Here is a 17,552-nt window from a genome sequence, read left to right on the forward strand (position 1 = left end):
ATATATAATAATTCTACGATATTCACAACGACTAAGGGCATCACAGTCCACAACGTAGACAAAGGAACAAGAGAGAAAAAATAAATAAGATTGAGATAGAAAAGTTCACAGAAATCGACATTAGTTTCTCTGCTAAAGATGATAGCATCCATGATGAAGCACTGTTCCAACGTATGCAATCTCATGCCAACCCTTTCTTATTGAGCGATCAACGAACAGTAATAACTTTTTTTTTTGGGAACAGTTTTAACTAGAGAACATTACTAACTATATAGGATATACTACCTCCTATGTTCCATGACTTCGATCATATAAAGTACAACCTACAGACGACATATGATGAAACCTCAGCCAAAAAAACAAAAAAACAAAAAATTCATGTGGATCTTGGGCAAAAAAAATTAGGAGCAAGGATGATACATAGCATGTCGGCAAAGAGCAAGTCAGCCTGTGATTTGGGGTTGACAAGAAAAGAAAAAGCAACTGCACAAGCATCCCTCTAAGGCAGCAGCAAAGACAATTAGCGACGTGTGTGGCTATTTATCTTATCAAAACTGCTGGTATGTGCATCATCCACCGGTTGGTAAGTATATTTACAGTTACCGGAGGGGAGGGGTAGGGGAGGAGAGTTTGTGGCACCACTGCTTAGTCAACCAAGCCTTTCGTCCTGCAAGATGCTTAAGTAGAGCCAGTGGTAGAATTTTCACCGCTAAGAATGGTATATTTCTCCTGAAGCCATGATCGATTCTCTGACCACCACTTTTCTGCTTGTTGCTCGCTAAATCTTTTTCGGCTGCAGAGAAAACAATAGACTCATCAACAAAGCTGCTAGGCATGACAAAATATTTCAATAATTTTAATGTCTTGTTCATGCAGTTGAAAAATAAGTTCCTGAAAATAGCACAACCAGTTGGAATGTTTAATGTCATGTTAAATTCAACTAAGACAATAACCTGGATTTTGTTTCAGCACAAACAATTTTGTTTAATGTCATGTTAAATAGCATGAACAAGTAATATAGGTCTACTATCATAACCAAATTGACAAAATGGACATCATATCTAATTTAGTGGAACAATAGAACTTGATTACAATGCACAAAACATAAGACAAATCACTTCTTTCAAATGTTAAGCCAAAACTGTGGAGTATTGAGACTTGTGGATTATAAGAACATTTCTTGAACATAATGGGAGTAATAACTTTTGTTATCCTTTTCAAGACTTGAAAAATTGTGAATGGATATTCTCAGTGTCGGACACTTGAACAAGGCTCAGATGAAGTTAAAGAACAGAGTCTCTTTCTTTTATTCTTCCCATAAAAACTCACGAGTCCAAGTACAAAATGTGTAGGAGATACAACTGAAGACACTTACAGTCCCAAAATCAATCCCTCAGTTAACCACAGAAGATGCTGTAAATAGAAACTTAATTATCAAAATCATTATTCAACTGGCTCTATCATTCAAGAGCCTGGGATATTTTCATCCCAATATCATGATATGAATTTTCCTTCTTTTACTTATATTTTATGCAAGCCGACATTAATCTGAGAGTTTTCTCAAATGTTTACCCTAAATATGAGAGTGACAAAATAAAGTGCTTCCCTTTCCTAATGAAAGGTAAAACTACCAATGCAATGGCTTTAGAGAGTTGCTTATATCTGAACTGCACTGGTGACATTATTGGGCAGTAAGCGCATGCAACAAAGTTGACAAATAGACCCAAAAGAAATATTAACACTAGAGAGAGAATCAAATTTATGTTGATTACAAAAAAAAAAAGAATATGTGATTTAAAGTGTCAAGAGTTCCATACATTAGACAGCAAACTAGCATCTAATTTCCATGTTTTATGATATTACTCCTATAAGAAAGAATATTGAGGTAAATAATGACAAATGGATAAGAGGAGACTGACAATACCTAAAGCGCACTCGCTTGAGACACTTATTGCCTCCAGGCAAAAAAGATATGGTAAAGTAAACACCTGGTTCAGCCTGTTCAACCCATTCTGCTGCTTCAGGCAATGTGTGATTTCCATTGCTGGCCAGTGGATTACCCAAGTTACTGTTTGACTCAGAAACCTGTGAAGCTAGCAAGTTGCTTGTTATGTTGTCACTGGAAGGAAGTTTTAATGAGTCAGATGTATAGCTATATCCACAGTTATGGGAAATCAGACAACCTTCTGGTACTCCTTCAGCCATAACCTTAAGCTGCCAAAGATGTGACTGGAATTAGAAACCCAACTAGTAGAACACCGAATAAAATTGCAGCATGGTAGCATGAAAAGAGACTTCTGATGCATCTTGCCACCTCGGCATACAAGCCCAGAAACAAATTAAAGGATCAGTTTTCTGGTAGCTTAAGTTAAAGAAACTAGTCCTGCCTACAGTGCATGGTACATAACTAATATAGAAATGAGTTAAAATACAGTACTGCTATAAAAATTGTTGGGACTAATAGTGGAAGGTATAATAGTGGGCCAGCTGTGGTGATATATGATGAGGTTTTCTACTAAGGATCTCTTGAAGACCTTGCTACATTTTACTCTCTTGGATCCTAGATATAAGAATTCTTCCCTGATCCTGTACATATTGATTCCGACTGCAATAAACTACCTGCAAGCAGAATTCATCTGAACATAGGATTAGATTACCAGTTACTCAGTAAAAGAAGTATACAGTATACTGCAATTTATAGATCAGTGATCCTGTTATTTCCCCCGCCAAGTATGATGAAAAATGTACTTATGAAGTTCACCTCTTAAAAGTTAAAGCGGTATCAGTCAACTTCATTTGACATATGATCCACAAACCATTTCATAATAAAAGATACAGTACAGAACCAGAATAGGCAAAATTGGTGAACCACCAAACAAGTTCAAGCATCAATCAGACTAGAATGTATTTGACTGTTAGTTCATATCAAGGATTAGCTTAAATCCTTATATGTTCATTTAAGTAACAAGTAAACTTACTGCATACAATAAACTTTCATGTGTATGTTTTTTGCTATTAATATTAATTTGATTGATGGGAGATTAATAGGAACTTAGTCTACACTTGAACGATCGAGACAAACAATAAAAAATATCTTGAACACGGCTTTGGAAATGCTAAAACAATGACAAAAATTTACAATTATGATAGATGGACAATTGGTTCTGAAACATATAGGCCATAAGTATCTTGGATCATTTTTTTAGTATAAGAGGATGTTGATAAAGATAATTTATAGATTTATAGCGGGATGGTCACAATGGAGAAGGTAATTAGTTTGATATGATCCACCACTTGGACTGGTCCATACCGGGCAGTAGTAATCATTCTAATGGCCAACCACAGCACACAGATCGGCCCCTTTTTTGTGATCCTGGTCCACTTCAGCCTTTATTCTTTTTTTTTATTTAGGTTTAAATCTCTCACACATGCTTAAACTCTCACAAACACTTGTGAGATCTGGTTGCTTTTAGTTTGGCTAGTGATAGTGTCTTAACAAGAGCTAAATGTTAAGAGAAGATATATGTAGCTGACCGTATATGCTTGGGACGTTACAACTTATTGCGGATGCTACTCCACATGGTCATAGATTTTCCATGTTGTAAAATCCCAATAACTCAAATATAAGGCTAAGCATGCATTAAGAATCGGATGTTAAGCATTTAGAAGAAATATACAAAAAATTAGGGTTGTCTAGAGACTCTAGACTCTAGACTCTAGACAAGGATAGTGAGATTGACATGTAGAGTAACTAGGGAAAAAAAGTTTATATTTATGAAAATTCGGCAAATTTTGTAGAGAATATTTCACTGACTATTGTTTATATTTATGAACAACGGTACACTGAGCAGTTCATATTTCACCGGTCCAGCTATGCACCACTATGGAATTAAACTGTACCATAAAAGGTCTAAAGAGACACTTAAACTAATATTTTATGATTTTTCCTAAACATATACCGTAGCAGATGATCTTAAACCGACATGCTGTAACATTCCAAGATGAGATAACTACAGGGTAGGTATATAATCCCAGAGATCTAGCCTGCAACCAAAGCACACTTTTAAATACCAGTACCAGTACCCACCCCAGAATCTTATCTAAATATTACCTACCAAATTAGTATGGTAAGTATGCCTCAGCACAACCAATAAACATTACTATATTTTATATAACATGTCATTGCTCACCAATATGATATACTGACATGCCGTCAGAAATTATGATTCAAAGTGCTACAGAAGTTCAGAAGTAGCAACTATCATGACAATTTCCATGTGCAAAAAAGAACGTGATAGAAAAGGAAGTCCAACGTGAGTAAGAATTGGTGTGGATTTTTTTAGTATAATAAACCAAGAAACCATCAAATGTGTAAAAATTAATTTTTATTCTGCAATTTCAGAGAAAAGATATGCCCAACATGTTCATAAGAATAGTACCTAATGCTGATTGATTAACTTTTGGAATCAAGAGCTCCACAAGGAATACTATGTGTTAAGAAGAAACTCTACCTGTGAGGTTAGAGACTTGATTACTTCCTTTGCAGCCTTGCACTTCGCAGTTTCTTCACTTGCTATTGCTTTGGTGTCTATCAACTGTTTTGTTGCTTTCTGCAATTCCACTTCTAGAAGTCGTGATTTACACATTAGCTCAGCTACCTACAGAAGAAAAAGTTCCAATTCATGGTACATAACTGATCAATTATGAGGCACCCCGATTGATGAGAACCAAGATTTCAAATGGAAATTTTAATCACAATTGAAATACAGAACAAAAGACAAATGTTTCCATCGATTTTAACTGATCCTTGCAGAAGCAAAAGCAACAAATATGATCACCAGAGGCTGTCAATTATCAATAAGGCAAGAAGCTGATGTCGATGTCCATATTAATAGTTTTTTAAGTACTAAAGGAATATGCAATCTAATTCAGTGGAATTAGTAAAGCTTGTTGAGTGCATCAGGTGAGCTAAGAAACTAAAATTACCTACTTGAAGTAACAACATACTAACCTGTGCCTGCAACATAATGACTTCTTGTCTTAGATCCTCGTTATTTGGCTTCGAATCAACGTCCAAAATTTCCATGCAAGTAAGATCAATTCCAGGTGCTGTGGGCATTGAATGTGGTGAACTTGGCTTACATGATGTAGGGGATGTTGAACGAGAAGCTACTCTTGAACCCGGGACAGAAGCAGAGAATATTTTCTTTGAAGATGCTTGAAGAAACTTTGAAGAGCTTGATGGGTATAAGTTTCTCAATTGATTTGCCATTGGATTATGCCGCCTATTATTTGATTCCCTAGAATCTCTACCCTCACCTTTAAAAGATTCAACTGAGGAGAGCCTAGAAAACTGTCCCTGCATTCTAGGAGCAAGTGAATCTTTGTCGGCCAGTTCACTAGGCATCTGGTTTGTGCTTCCACTTTGATGCTTTGGAAATCGAGGAATTTTACCATCCCCCATTGCCTTCTTAAGCTTGGTATAACATTCATCACATACACGATATGGCTTATTAATATTTGGTGCTAAAGAAGCTCCAGTAGATTTTTTGCTGCTACATGCTTTGCAAAAGACTGAACCACAATTATAACAATTATGACGCTTTCTTCTGAAACCAAAAGGGAGATGACAACCAGCACATATGGACTGGTCAGCACTACAAATCCACTTGTGAAGACAGATGACGGCAGTAAAACTTGCACCACATACAACACTCTTCACTTGTTTGTCTTTCAGAGCTTCAACAAGTGTTGGAGTATTTCGGTCGTCACTATCACCATGGCCTAAACGGCCATTTGTTCCTTTGCCCCAAGTGTAGACTTCAGTTCTTGAGGTCAATACAGCAACATGATAGGCACCACATGATATCTCTTCAACAAAACTATTGTAAATCTTTCCTTCAACACATGTAGGAAGTTTCCCATCCGCTTCAGGATTACCAAGTTGCCCATAGACAGTACTTCCCATTGTATAAACACGTCCAGAAGTTGTTAAACCAATAGTTATGTCATGCCCGCAAGCTACCTTACAAAAGCTATCAGAAAGAGATACTACACAAGTTGGAAGGAGTCTGGTTTCTCCGTCACCATGTCCAAGTCGACCTTTATCGCCATCTCCCCATGTGAATAGCTTCCCTGTTGAAGAGCTACCAGAATCAGAAGATGCATCCAAAATTTCCACAATTGCAGCAGTGTGCCAAACACCACAAGCTGCACGGACAGCACGCATTCCTCTGAGAGCTTCAACTTCTCTTGGTATGTTTCTGCTTCTACGATCTCCATGACCCAGAGCACCAAAGATTCCATCACCAAACGTAAACAGCTGTCCTGCAGATGTCACAATGGCCGTATGCCATGGTCCACAAGATACAGAGGACACATGCTGACCTTCCATTGGACCACAGACTTTCTTAGGAATCCAGTGACTCACATCACTCCCATGGCCCAGGAGACCTGAACTGTGCACCCCATCACCCCATGTATATAAATCCCCTGACAAAGTGACAGCACATGTATGATATTCTCCGCATGCTACAAGTTCAACATTCATACCACTTAAGGCATCAATGAGCTTTGGCTGGGAAACATCAGCATCATTTCCATGACCAAGCCTACCTCCTGACTCCTCTCCCCAACTAAAAACCTCCCCTTGTTTGGTAACTAAAACTGCATGCCCCCTACCACAAGCTAGATTGTGAACATCAAGCACTACTGCTGATTCTAAGGCTTTTGGCAATGATGCATCAATCTTAGCGGTCGATGAAATTCCAACTCTTTGGAGACCACCACCAAGAACCCCATCACCTAAACCTTCTCCCCAAATGAAAACATCACCTAGTGCATCAAAATCCTCATGACCTGATCCATGGCTTGATGAGCTAACAGCACTAGATAGACTTACTCTAACAGTGTCAACTGCAGAGGCCTGGCCATTTGCATTATCTGCCGCTCCTGATGAGTATGAAGAGATAGATTTACCTAAAGATTCTGAATGAAACAAACTCCTGGCTGGTGCAGTATACAATATCACATCAGAAAATACTCTTCCCAAACTTTTGACTGGATGGCTCTCATATGGAATATTGACTTGTTGGTCATCTTTGGAATCCTTTAGAAACAAAAAGAAAAAGGGTCATCTAGTAACCAGTGAGATTAATACATTGCAGAAGTTATACTAAGAACAGACTTGCCTAACCTTATGGGAGATATCACTACCACTGAAGGGCGATGTAAACGGCGAGATTTTCTGAATATGCGTGGATGGACTATCAGAGGAAGTCCTATCACCTCTTGATTCGGATCTCAACTTCTGATGACTTCCATGTGAAATCAATGCCTTCAGTCCAACAAACCACACTTCAGCTTCATCCTTATCCTTGCAGATCTGTTAAGTTCAGTTCAAGGAAACAGTATCACGAAAATGTGCTTCACAAGTAGCATAACGATATATGCAAATTGTGCAGTATATCTACACCCATTAGTCTATTTGTGCATATGAAATTGTACATACCATGAATATATGCATTATTAAGTTTTTTTGTGTATCTCAAGTGGCCACTTTCGGAAGAGAAATTGCAGAACATTGTCCAAGAAAATACAAACAATAGAATGAAAGCATGTCCTGCCAGTAGGTAAAAGATGAGGAACAAGGATGGGTGCCTACCAGATCTAGCGATCTGTCATTGTATATAAGAGAAAATGACTGGTATTCTTTATCGGGCCGTGGATACCGCTGAAATATTGCCTGAAAGAAGAGCCACAACACATAAAATTGTCTTCACATATACAACACTACCTTCAGGAACATTTGAACAAGCTACTGAAAGAATTAAAACAGGATTTTGTAAGTTAAATAATCAAAGATATAAAACATTCTAGAACCTGTGTCATGAAGACCCAAGGGACAAACAACAAAGTTCTATTTAGGATATGTCATCAATTTTCATGGTAAAGAAGAAAAGGAAAAAAGAGTACCTAAATACAGCAGGTAAGTGTTTGTGATGCATGATAAAAACTATAATAATCTTATGCAAATAAAATACAAACTCTTCATAATATATATAGTAAGAGAACTTGTTAGTCAACATAGGAAAATAAACAATAAGAAGATATCTGAAGATGAAGAACTGAACTTACAGTACGCTGCCCAGGTATGATTTTTGAAACCTGACTAAGTTTAAGCTGTTTCTCATCCTTTCCAGAATACCAAATTAGTAAAGATTCATCCTGGAAAAATTAGAAAATAATCTAATGAGACAAAATTATGAACCAAAAAGTAAACAATCCTCTGGTTAGATACATACAGCTTCCTGATTTCTTATTCAGATTATAGCTGGTTATACGACACCTTTAACAGCAAAAGAGAAAAAAAAAAATACTATCTGCAGCAATCATATATAACAAGAAACAATTTCTAAGATTCATTAAAAGAAAAGGGCACATACAAGCAAGAATGAATAAGGACATAAGTGTACTATCCATCTAGGTAAATAAACCAACTTACATTAGAAAGCCTGAAAGGACAAAACTTTGGCTTCCCTCTTCGCCCATACTTCAATAGATGTGCTCCTTTCTTTAAGGCTGTGATTGCCTGGGCATCCTGATGTAGTTAGCATCAACAGTACAAAAATAGCACTTGGCAAATTGTGCCAAGCATTTGTTCTTATATCTTGAGTATAAAAAACAAGAGAAAGAGAAAAATAAGAGATACAATAGGTATGATTTGAGGAAAAGAAATTCCAGAATCAATCTTCAGTGTCACCAAAGCTAACCAGGGACAAATTTCAGATTTTCATCCCATTGCAGCCTAAAATTATAGACAAATTTTTAACTGGGTTAGTTAGCTAACCGTATAAAGTACCTGATGGCACACAAGTCAAGGAGTATGTGCTGCATAACAAATGCAGGTGTCATAGAGAGAAGGCTCGATCTCATGTGCAACAACAACCAGCTTCAAATAGATTTAGCTAAAGACACTAAAGTTGGAGTTAGTTTGAGTCAAATGATTTTTGAGAAAAAACAATTTACCCACTTTTGGTTTAACATAATTTTACAACACCACATGTGGTTAAAAGGATGGCACTTTACCCACCTGAGGCTAGATCCGTCTTGCTTGGTGCTATCTCTGAAGGGGCCAATTCAGTTCATAGAAGTAGGGCCATTATGGGGGCGGTTTAGGGTCCACCTGCTCCATAACAAAAGTCATACATGATTGTTTGGATGCTATTTGCTCGTGCAAACCTATGAGAGCTTGGGGGTGAAAGATCTCAGGGTAGTTGTTCGAGGCAAGAAGTCACTATTAGTTCAGGTAGTAGCAAAACTTCTAAGAAAAGATATGCTTACATGGGCACTTTAGCCAAGCATTCAATCACCTATGATGTATTTCTGCAGATATATAAAACAGAACAACAATGAAAATGAACTAATCTACACAATTCCTCAATCCAAAAAATCATTTTCATTGCTTATCACATGCTTTCCATAGCACAAAATCCAGAACAAGAATGGCATCATCACACACGTGTCATGAACCCCAATGAAAGATATATATACATATAACTTCAGAGTTCATATGCATCTTTTACTCAATGATTTAGCAAAAAAATGTGTATTCACGAATGATATGAAGGATCTGCCTGGGGGAGTACACGCAACAAGGAGTTACCATGGGAATCAAAACTACTAAACACTCACTTCATCAAATGACAAGGATATAGCTAGGAAATCAGAACAAAAGAACAAGATTCAAGATGGATAGGCATAGGTTTATAACAGGCATCTTCTATAATGATGGGGTGTTAATTTAATCTGAAAGTTCAAAGAGGAGGAGGACATAGGACAAGGAGATTTTTTGCACTGGAGACCTCCAAGTTTCGAGAGGATGAGATAAGACTTTCCATGCCAATGTTTACATCAAAAGTCTAGGATAATAGATTGAACGTCTCTATTTGTTTTTCTAACAAAATGACAAGGAAACATAAGACAACAGTGCATACAAAAAGGAGATAGTGAGAAAAAAAGACGGATGCTGCAAGATGATACCTGCTCAACATCCCTCTCAACAGAACCATTTCTCAGAGGATCTGCCATTCACCTACTGGAATTACACAACACATGCACAAAGAACAAGCCTCGTCTGCATAATGGCCAGAAGATACAACGCTGCCAGAAAGTATCTGAGGCTGCCCCATAAACGAACTCGAGATGAGCCTTCGCTTATGGAGCAGAACTCCACATAATAATTCAATCTATTCCATCAAAGCATGTGGAAAGACCAAGAGGGATGAAAGCCCCCACGATCCAAGCATCCAAATCAACAGAAGCAGAAACTGCAGTTTCAACCCACGGTAAAGCCTTCCAAGATCAACGAACCCCAATGCCGGTGTTTCCCACACTAAAAACGCACAAGGAAACAAAGAACAGAATAATTTTGCAAGAAATTCCGACGACTTCAGGGGATCTTGCCAGCCAATTTGCTGAAACAGCTCCGGAGCTAAGAAATAACTCAAAGATCTTGATGGGAACCCTAGAAAGTCGTGATTCCCGAAAGAAACCCTCGAACTCCACGAGACGCCACGAAATTGACCAGGCTTCCGAATGGGGCCTCCAAGGAGACGAAGGGCTGCCGTGGAAGGACTGTCGACGGGATACCCTAATCCACGACGAACGCGTTGGAATCTTGGGTCATGGACGAGGGCGTTTCAACCCAGGTTAAGGCCTTCCAAGATCAAGAACCGCAATGCCGGTGTTTCCCACCCTAAAAGCGCATAAGGAAACCAAGCATAGGATGACCTCACGATAAATTCCAACCACTGCAGCGGTTCTTGCGACCCTATGGGTGCTGAAACAACGCCGGATCTCGGGAATAGCTCAAAGATCTTGACGGAAATCCTCGAACTCCACGACACGCCGGGAAACCGCCCAGGCTTCCGAATCAAAACACACGGGACATCCAAGGCGAAGAAGGGCTACCGTGGACGGACCGGCGACGGAATGCTCTAATCAACGACGAAGGCGATGGAATCTTGGATCATCGGGCTCGGCTGGACGAGGGGAAGCGATCGGCCCCGCTTGTAGGGAATCGCGCGTTATTCTGGATCTCCGCCGCGCACGACACCGAGAGATGATCTGATCGAGAGCTTCGCCGCCCAACGAAGCAGAAGAAGAAGACAAAAGAAGAGAGAGAGAGAGAGAGAGAGAGGTGACGAATTCAAATGCGGTGATCCCTGCAATTGCTAACTTGCGCCCCTCTCTCTCTCTCTCTCTTTCATTCTTTCCCGTAATTAATGGACACGTCAGCAGCAAAACCCCGTTAAAGCTGAGATCAAATGCACATTAAATTAAAAGGGCGAAAGAAAGAAACACGCACCGAAAGAGCCACCCAAGAATCCTCTCACATGAGACTGTCCTCCGGGACCCGCTGACGTAGACTTCGCCACATAGGACGAGAAGCCAACGGTGTCTTGCTAAATTTATGGGGAGCCACACGTGCCTTTTCAGAATTAAGTAATTATATCACTTTAGAGAAATAATTAGATAATTAATTTTATTATTATTAGTAGGCAAAACTGCATATTAAGTGTTTGTCCAATTGGTCTCTCTAAATTTATAATTAGCATATATATGCTTGAATTTTTTTCTACATCAGTTAACTTACTATTTAGAACTATAAATTATATTTAACAATATAGGGATTTTTATGATAATCAAAATTATATTATTTGAATGTAAAATCTTTGACAAAATCTTTATTAGCTAGTTTTCGTTATTATTATACTCAAGTTCATATCTGATCATTTTTATTAAAATGTCATGTTATATTACTAATACCAAACAGGGAATAAAAAATTAACCAATATTATTTATTTCACTATTATCATTCTAATAAAAAAATTAAGGGGATGAGAGCAAATTCTCCCTTTTTGATATTTTAGATATGAAAATTTATATACTTATATATCCTTTTGAATTCAAAACAACTAATATTTTCTTTATCATTTTATAGTAGCATATGTGAAGATTACTAATTTAGAATGAACCATTTGAAGATATACTGATGCTAATTAGAATTTTTTAGTCATTTCATTGGTGATACATGGATTAATTATAATGACATAGTTATAGATTTTTGAAGAAGAAGAATATGAAAATATATTCGAGTCTTAAATGTATATATATAATACAGGATCATATTGCAAAATGTATGTGGGAGAGATCAAAAGATCATCTCCCACTTAGCTCAAGTAAGTTGATGAGGTATCAGAAGAGAGTGATTGTGTTTGGACTCTTTCTTAATCATGATCTCCTAAAGAAAGAAGAAATTAAGTCTAAGCTAATTGAATTAAAGTTCTCATTTGCTTGTTTAATTGTAATGTTTAGTCAACATTTGAATCTAAGGTTTGTTTTTCTAATGACTCTTTCTTCAGTCACACTAAAATATGATAATGAATGGATCATTTTTCTTCTTTTGAAGAGAAAATGGAAGAGATCCACCATGTTGTATCTCTATATCCAGCAGTAATGCACCATGGTTTCATCATGCTGCCATCAAAACAAAATAATTCATGTGCAGCAGCAGCCATGATAGGAGAACATAAAGCATCAGATATCCTGGAATGGAGCTTTTCCCAGAGAGAGAGAGAGAGAGAGAGAGAGGAATATAAATGTTGAAGCATGCGGTAGAGAGGACATTAGATTCATCCTAAAGTGACTACAATGTGTCAGATATCATTTGCACAAAGAGATCACAGGAGGAAATATATGACCTTCAACAGTTACCTAAATATACTTCCAAATCAAGCTGACATATCTGTGTTTTAAGCAGCCATTGGAAGATGACTTCACGAGGAAGAGTAATAGTCGACCTTGTTCTCGGAGGAGATGAGCTTAAGAGAGAGGAGAGAAAGGATAAGGCTTAATTCATGTGGTTAGGGTTACCCACTGTGACAACTCGACTGTGATAGAGAAAGAGCCGACAGCCTGCGCTAGCGTGGAATTATGACAGCTTTGGCCTTTTGCCATGCTCCTCCTTCACATTCACCCATCCATGGCAGACTCAGACGGTGCTGTAGTTGAGAGCTCCTGCATGCCAGTATTGTATTTTGATGGGTGTTTTCATGTACAGAGAAATGGGACAACACTTGTATGTGTTTGGATGTGTATATGGAACTGTAGCGCAACACATTCCAAGAGGCAGCAATCATTGATCATATCACTCTCTGAGTGATTCTGAAGTTGACGTGCTGCTGAGCTCGATGCGTCTTTCTGGTCACCTTCATTGAATAGGAGCCTCTCACCTCTCTCTCTCTCTCTCTCTCTCTCTCTCTCTCTCTCTTTCGGTTGATGAGCATCTTGCAGCGACCCAATAAGAAATGGAGAAGAAGAAAAGAGATCATGTTATGAAAGATAGGATCACAGCACTGTATGTCGATCCAAATTAAGGTAGTGAAACCATCAAAACCTGCCATTTCACACACAGAAATGACTTGCATTCGTATTGCGAGTGACGGACGTAGGCTTATAGTCAAAACAAATAGAGTAAAAAATCATCCAAAAATCGAAAGATTAAAGCAGAAGAAGAGGGAAAACCAGCGCATGCATGGTTGTGAGGCCGAGCTACGAATCGCTGGTGCTCATCGTGTCATGGCGCTCGCTGTCTCGGTGCGATTGTTGGGTCATAGACTGCATCGCCTCGGAGTTGCTCGGCGACGATCGATACATGTTGAGGGCGGAAGGGATTCCCGTGTACCCCTCGCCGCCGCCGGAACCCAGCCCAAGCTGCTGGCTTGGCAGAAGAGCCATGGGCGTAGGGATGTTCATGAAGTGCAGACCGCCGGACATGGATCCTCTAAGCATGGAGGCATTTGCTGCTTGAGGGAATGTCCATATAGACTGGTTGCTACTGCCCACCATGTCTTGTGCGTTAGGGTTTGTGACCATCCATACGGTTCCTGGCATCTGCCCATGGCTTGCCTGGCTGTAGCCTGCCATCTGATGCTGCACTGGCGATGGTTGATGCTGATGAATCTCCGACTCCCATCGGCGTTTCCTTATGTTCCCGATGTCGGCCTCCGACGATGCGTCGAGGCCGATGCTGCATGAGTTGAAATTGAGAAGCACGGAGGAGGAGGACGACGGGACCTCCGGGGGGAAAGCAGAGCTGCCGCCACGTTCCCATTCGTTGTGGAACCGAAGGGACGGGCCGGGGTGAGCGGCCGCCACGCCACCGAAGTAATTCGCGGCGCGGAGGTGGGAGGGAGCGGACACGCTGGAGCCGGAGCCGCGGAGGGAGATGTTGAGCGAGGTGAAGTTGGCGGGGATGGTGCCGGTGCCCGTGGCCGCGATCACCGCGGGCTCGGCCTGCTGGAGCAGCCACTCGATGGTCTCCCCGTCGGTCTTGTGGCCCAGCTCGCGCGTGAGCTGGAAGACGCGAGCTGCGCAGAGGGCGGGCATGCGGATCCGGCGGCCGCGCCCCTCGACCTTGGTGTGGCGGTCCTTGTTGGAGCTCCGCTTGGGCGGCGGCTTCCTCAGTCGGTCAGCGGCGATCTCGCCAGCGGCGGTGGTGGAGGATATGGCTAAGGAAGGGTAAGCGGAGCTGGAGCAGGAGTCTTCTTCCTTCTTCTCGAGGAGCTGGAGAGGGAAGTTGGGCCGTCGTGATCCGCCAGGTTCGCCCTCCATGTCTGGATCAGACCATGGTACTTCACAGATAAGGACTTGAGATCTAATGATGGTGAGAGAGGGGCGAGGCACAGGGAACAATCTAACAATCAAACTCCAAGATCCAGCAGCCGATATAGATGCTTTAATTTGCTGTGATGGAGGTCAAGAGGAAGCGATACCTAGAGATCATGCAGGCCTTTGGCTTGTAGAGTATTCAGGATTCCTATATGAGAGATGGTACTACCATTTTATGGGCCTTATTAGGACATCTCCCGCTGAAAGCTTGAGATGTGAGGCGCTGTAGAGAGAGAGAGAGAGAGCGCGAGCTTCTGGGAAGAGACCAAGCTACTGCATCTAATTTATGCAACTTGTAGGGCACAGTGATGAGGGGTAGGGAGTTGATTGAGGAAGAAATGGATAAAGAGAGACCAAACTACCTCAAGTTTGAAGGAGACTGATGTGGTAGAGAGAGAGAGAGAGAGAGAGAGAGAGAGAGAGAGAGAAGCGAGAGAAGGTGAACACCTCCAATCTCCTCAGCTTCAGAGAGGGAGAGAGGAAGAAGAAGAAGAAGAAGAAGAAGAAGAAGAAGAAGGCATGGGGGAGGATAAGGGAGAAGAGAGAGGGATTAAGGCAATGGGAAAGCAATGATTATAGAGACAAAGTATAAAGCAGGTCAGGTTGGACACCAATATAAATTCCATGCAATGTTAGTGCACAGGGAAGTTGCAAAATGTCAATTTAATTTATATTATCACCTCAGTAATTTGATTCTATTGCAGTCAGATATTTGATTGAGGATGAGTCTAATATCCATACAAATTCAAAAAAAATAGCTATGAAAAAAGAGAAAAGAAGAAAAATATAAGAGTAACAATGAGTTCATAAAGAACATATAAATATATATAAATATATATATATATCATTTTGTAAGAAGAAAGTAAAAAAAACAAAAGTATCAAACAGGGTTTTAAAAAACGTATTAAAATTTTCTCTATTTTTTGGGGATGGATAAAAAAATATTTAATCTCATGTATGTTTTTTCTTTTGGCCACAAATTAAGTGTGTAATTTTTATTTTCATTTATTTCTTGGAAATTAATATGAAGTGGCACAGTCACCTGGCGCAGACTCCACGTGCGGTGCTCTGTTGTCGCCTATTACTCGGAAGGACAGTGGTGGAGACAGCGGGTCCCACTTTGCAAGTCAAAGCACAGGCGACTCGAGAAAGAAGGTGAGCACGTGGGTCAGCCCCCACTCCAGTACCCTTTCCATTTCCTACTCCCCCTTCCTTCCTCCGAGTAAACCTCATGTGTTAAGAGTTAGGGTTAGGGTTTTCTCTTAAACAGGCTGTGCTCAAAATCTCATACGATCAAAACACTTTGCTCTGGTAACCTAATAGAAGAAAATAATATTTGAATTCATGATTTGTTCACTAAGAAATAAACTGGCACTATTTTCATGGTATTTTGGGTGAGTTTTTATAATATGGCTTTGATATCTATATCCTCATTTTAATTGAAAGATTTTTGCCCTAATAATTTTCTTGATTGTCTTGACATGGATTTATTGGCCTTTTTTTAGAGGAGTCTGCCTTGTGATCAAGGAAGCATGAGTAATATATTTCAACAAAATTGTTGCATGTGTGTTTAGTAAAGTCTTAACATTAATTTGCATGAATTTAATTTATTTTGGGACAATAAATATGTTCTGGATTTTGGATTGTTAACTTCTAATTACTCAATTTTTGCTGATGTCATAATTCATCAAGACAAACTATATTTACTAGGAAAAGAAGTCAATAAAATAAATTACACTTAATGCTGAACCATAAAACAATAATTAATGGACTTGTAATTATAGAAAATAAAATTTTAATGACAACATAGAGAATATATATATATATATATATATATATATATATATATATATATATATATATATATATATATATTGTAGAGGGTTCAACGTTAACTCGAGTCCAATGTTAATGTGCTTGTTGCAAGTCTTAAAATCGAACTATGATGGTTCTAGAAAGCCTTCTAACAAAATCATATTAAAGGCATGATCGATAAATACCCTATGATACTTTTAAGTTAATAAGTAAATTAAAAAAATTAAAAAAATTAGAAGAAAAATGTTTATACATAATCCAATCATAAAAATCAAGAGATGCATGTTTATGGTGGATATTTGAAAATGGGTGAGAGTCGGTGCCAGTCATAATCGTTAAACAGTACTCGATCGTAAACAATCTATCAAACCATTGGATGTTATGATTACTATGCACGTGTTTCGTGGGTCGATTTGATCGTGATGCTTGGTTGATACATGGTGTAGGATGGTTCACATGTTGAATCCCCTTCATCACATTTATATCTGCATCAATTTTTTATAATAATAAACTTTTGATAGTTTGGTATCATTAAGAAAAAAAAAGGATATATTTCCAACATGAATCTCATAATTACAAACATGTTAACCATGAATCAATCAGGTGGCAACTTCATGATTGAACAAGTGTTAAGGTGCTCATTTGCCATGAGAATAATTTGAATTGATCTCCCACTTTAATCTAAATTAAAAGCTGAGTAACTCATAACAACATACTCTTAACTTTTATATCCACTATATTCTTCCATGAATTAAATTTGTTCTCATCCCTACCTTCACTACAAATGTGATTAATTAATCATGACTAGCATTACTTTTGTTCAAATCCTATGAGACATAACCCTCTCTCCATAAGGACACATGAATTTGGCTCCTAAATATTTCCAACAATGCAAATTATGTTCAGTATTTCTCAATTTTCCTCAAATTATTCTATCTCAAATATCCTCTCTCTCTCTCTCTCTTGCATATGTGTAAATTATATGCATGCTGTTAAAGAAGAAG

General features: G+C 39.0%; 2 protein-coding genes across 3 annotated transcripts; both read right to left on the reverse strand.

Annotated features, from left to right (window-relative positions):
- Positions 1–172: 172 nt before the first annotated feature.
- On the reverse strand, positions 173–11,231 carry LOC135584732 (PH, RCC1 and FYVE domains-containing protein 1-like). 2 transcript variants are annotated; one of them, XM_065159711.1, is made up of 9 exons: positions 10,042–11,226; positions 8,504–8,590; positions 8,137–8,226; positions 7,664–7,744; positions 7,196–7,384; positions 5,012–7,108; positions 4,512–4,658; positions 1,925–2,214; positions 173–793 (listed from the first exon to the last, which is right to left on the reverse strand). In XM_065159711.1, exons 1-9 carry the CDS (start codon positions 10,087–10,089, stop codon positions 679–681), a joined length of 3,144 nt encoding a protein of 1,047 aa, XP_065015783.1. In that variant the 5' UTR covers positions 10,090–11,226; the 3' UTR covers positions 173–678. The 2 variants fall into 2 exon arrangements, with proteins under 2 accessions (XP_065015783.1, XP_065015784.1); XM_065159712.1 differs by lacking the exons at positions 173–793; positions 1,925–2,214 and adding an exon at positions 2,224–2,619 and having other exon boundaries at positions 10,042–11,231.
- Positions 11,232–13,374: 2,143 nt separating this feature from the next.
- Positions 13,375–15,263, reverse strand: LOC103992429 (transcription factor TCP15-like). The gene has a single exon (XM_065159753.1). It carries the CDS (start codon positions 14,674–14,676, stop codon positions 13,615–13,617), a length of 1,062 nt encoding a protein of 353 aa, XP_065015825.1. The 5' UTR covers positions 14,677–15,263; the 3' UTR covers positions 13,375–13,614.
- Between the last annotated feature and the right edge of the window lie 2,289 nt (positions 15,264–17,552).

Source organism: Musa acuminata, chromosome BXJ3-7 (genome assembly GCF_036884655.1).
Source record: "Musa acuminata AAA Group cultivar baxijiao chromosome BXJ3-7, Cavendish_Baxijiao_AAA, whole genome shotgun sequence".
NCBI lineage: Eukaryota > Viridiplantae > Streptophyta > Magnoliopsida > Zingiberales > Musaceae > Musa > Musa acuminata.

Bases quoted from the DNA above. Each gene is read 5' to 3' on its own strand.
- LOC103992429 (XM_065159753.1), bottom strand. From the start codon at position 14,676: ATGGAGGGCGAACCTGGCGGATCACGACGGCCCAACTTCCCTCTCCAG.
- LOC135584732 (XM_065159711.1), bottom strand. From the start codon at position 10,089: ATGGCAGATCCTCTGAGAAATGGTTCTGTTGAGAGGGATGTTGAGCAG. The intron at 7,109-7,195 runs GTTAGGCAAGTC...TTGTTTCTAAAG, and splicing joins GTAGTGATATCTCCCATAAG to GATTCCAAAGATGACCAACA. The intron at 794-1,924 runs GTATTGTCAGTC...TTTTCTCTGCAG, and splicing joins CTCAAGCGAGTGCGCTTTAG to CCGAAAAAGATTTAGCGAGC.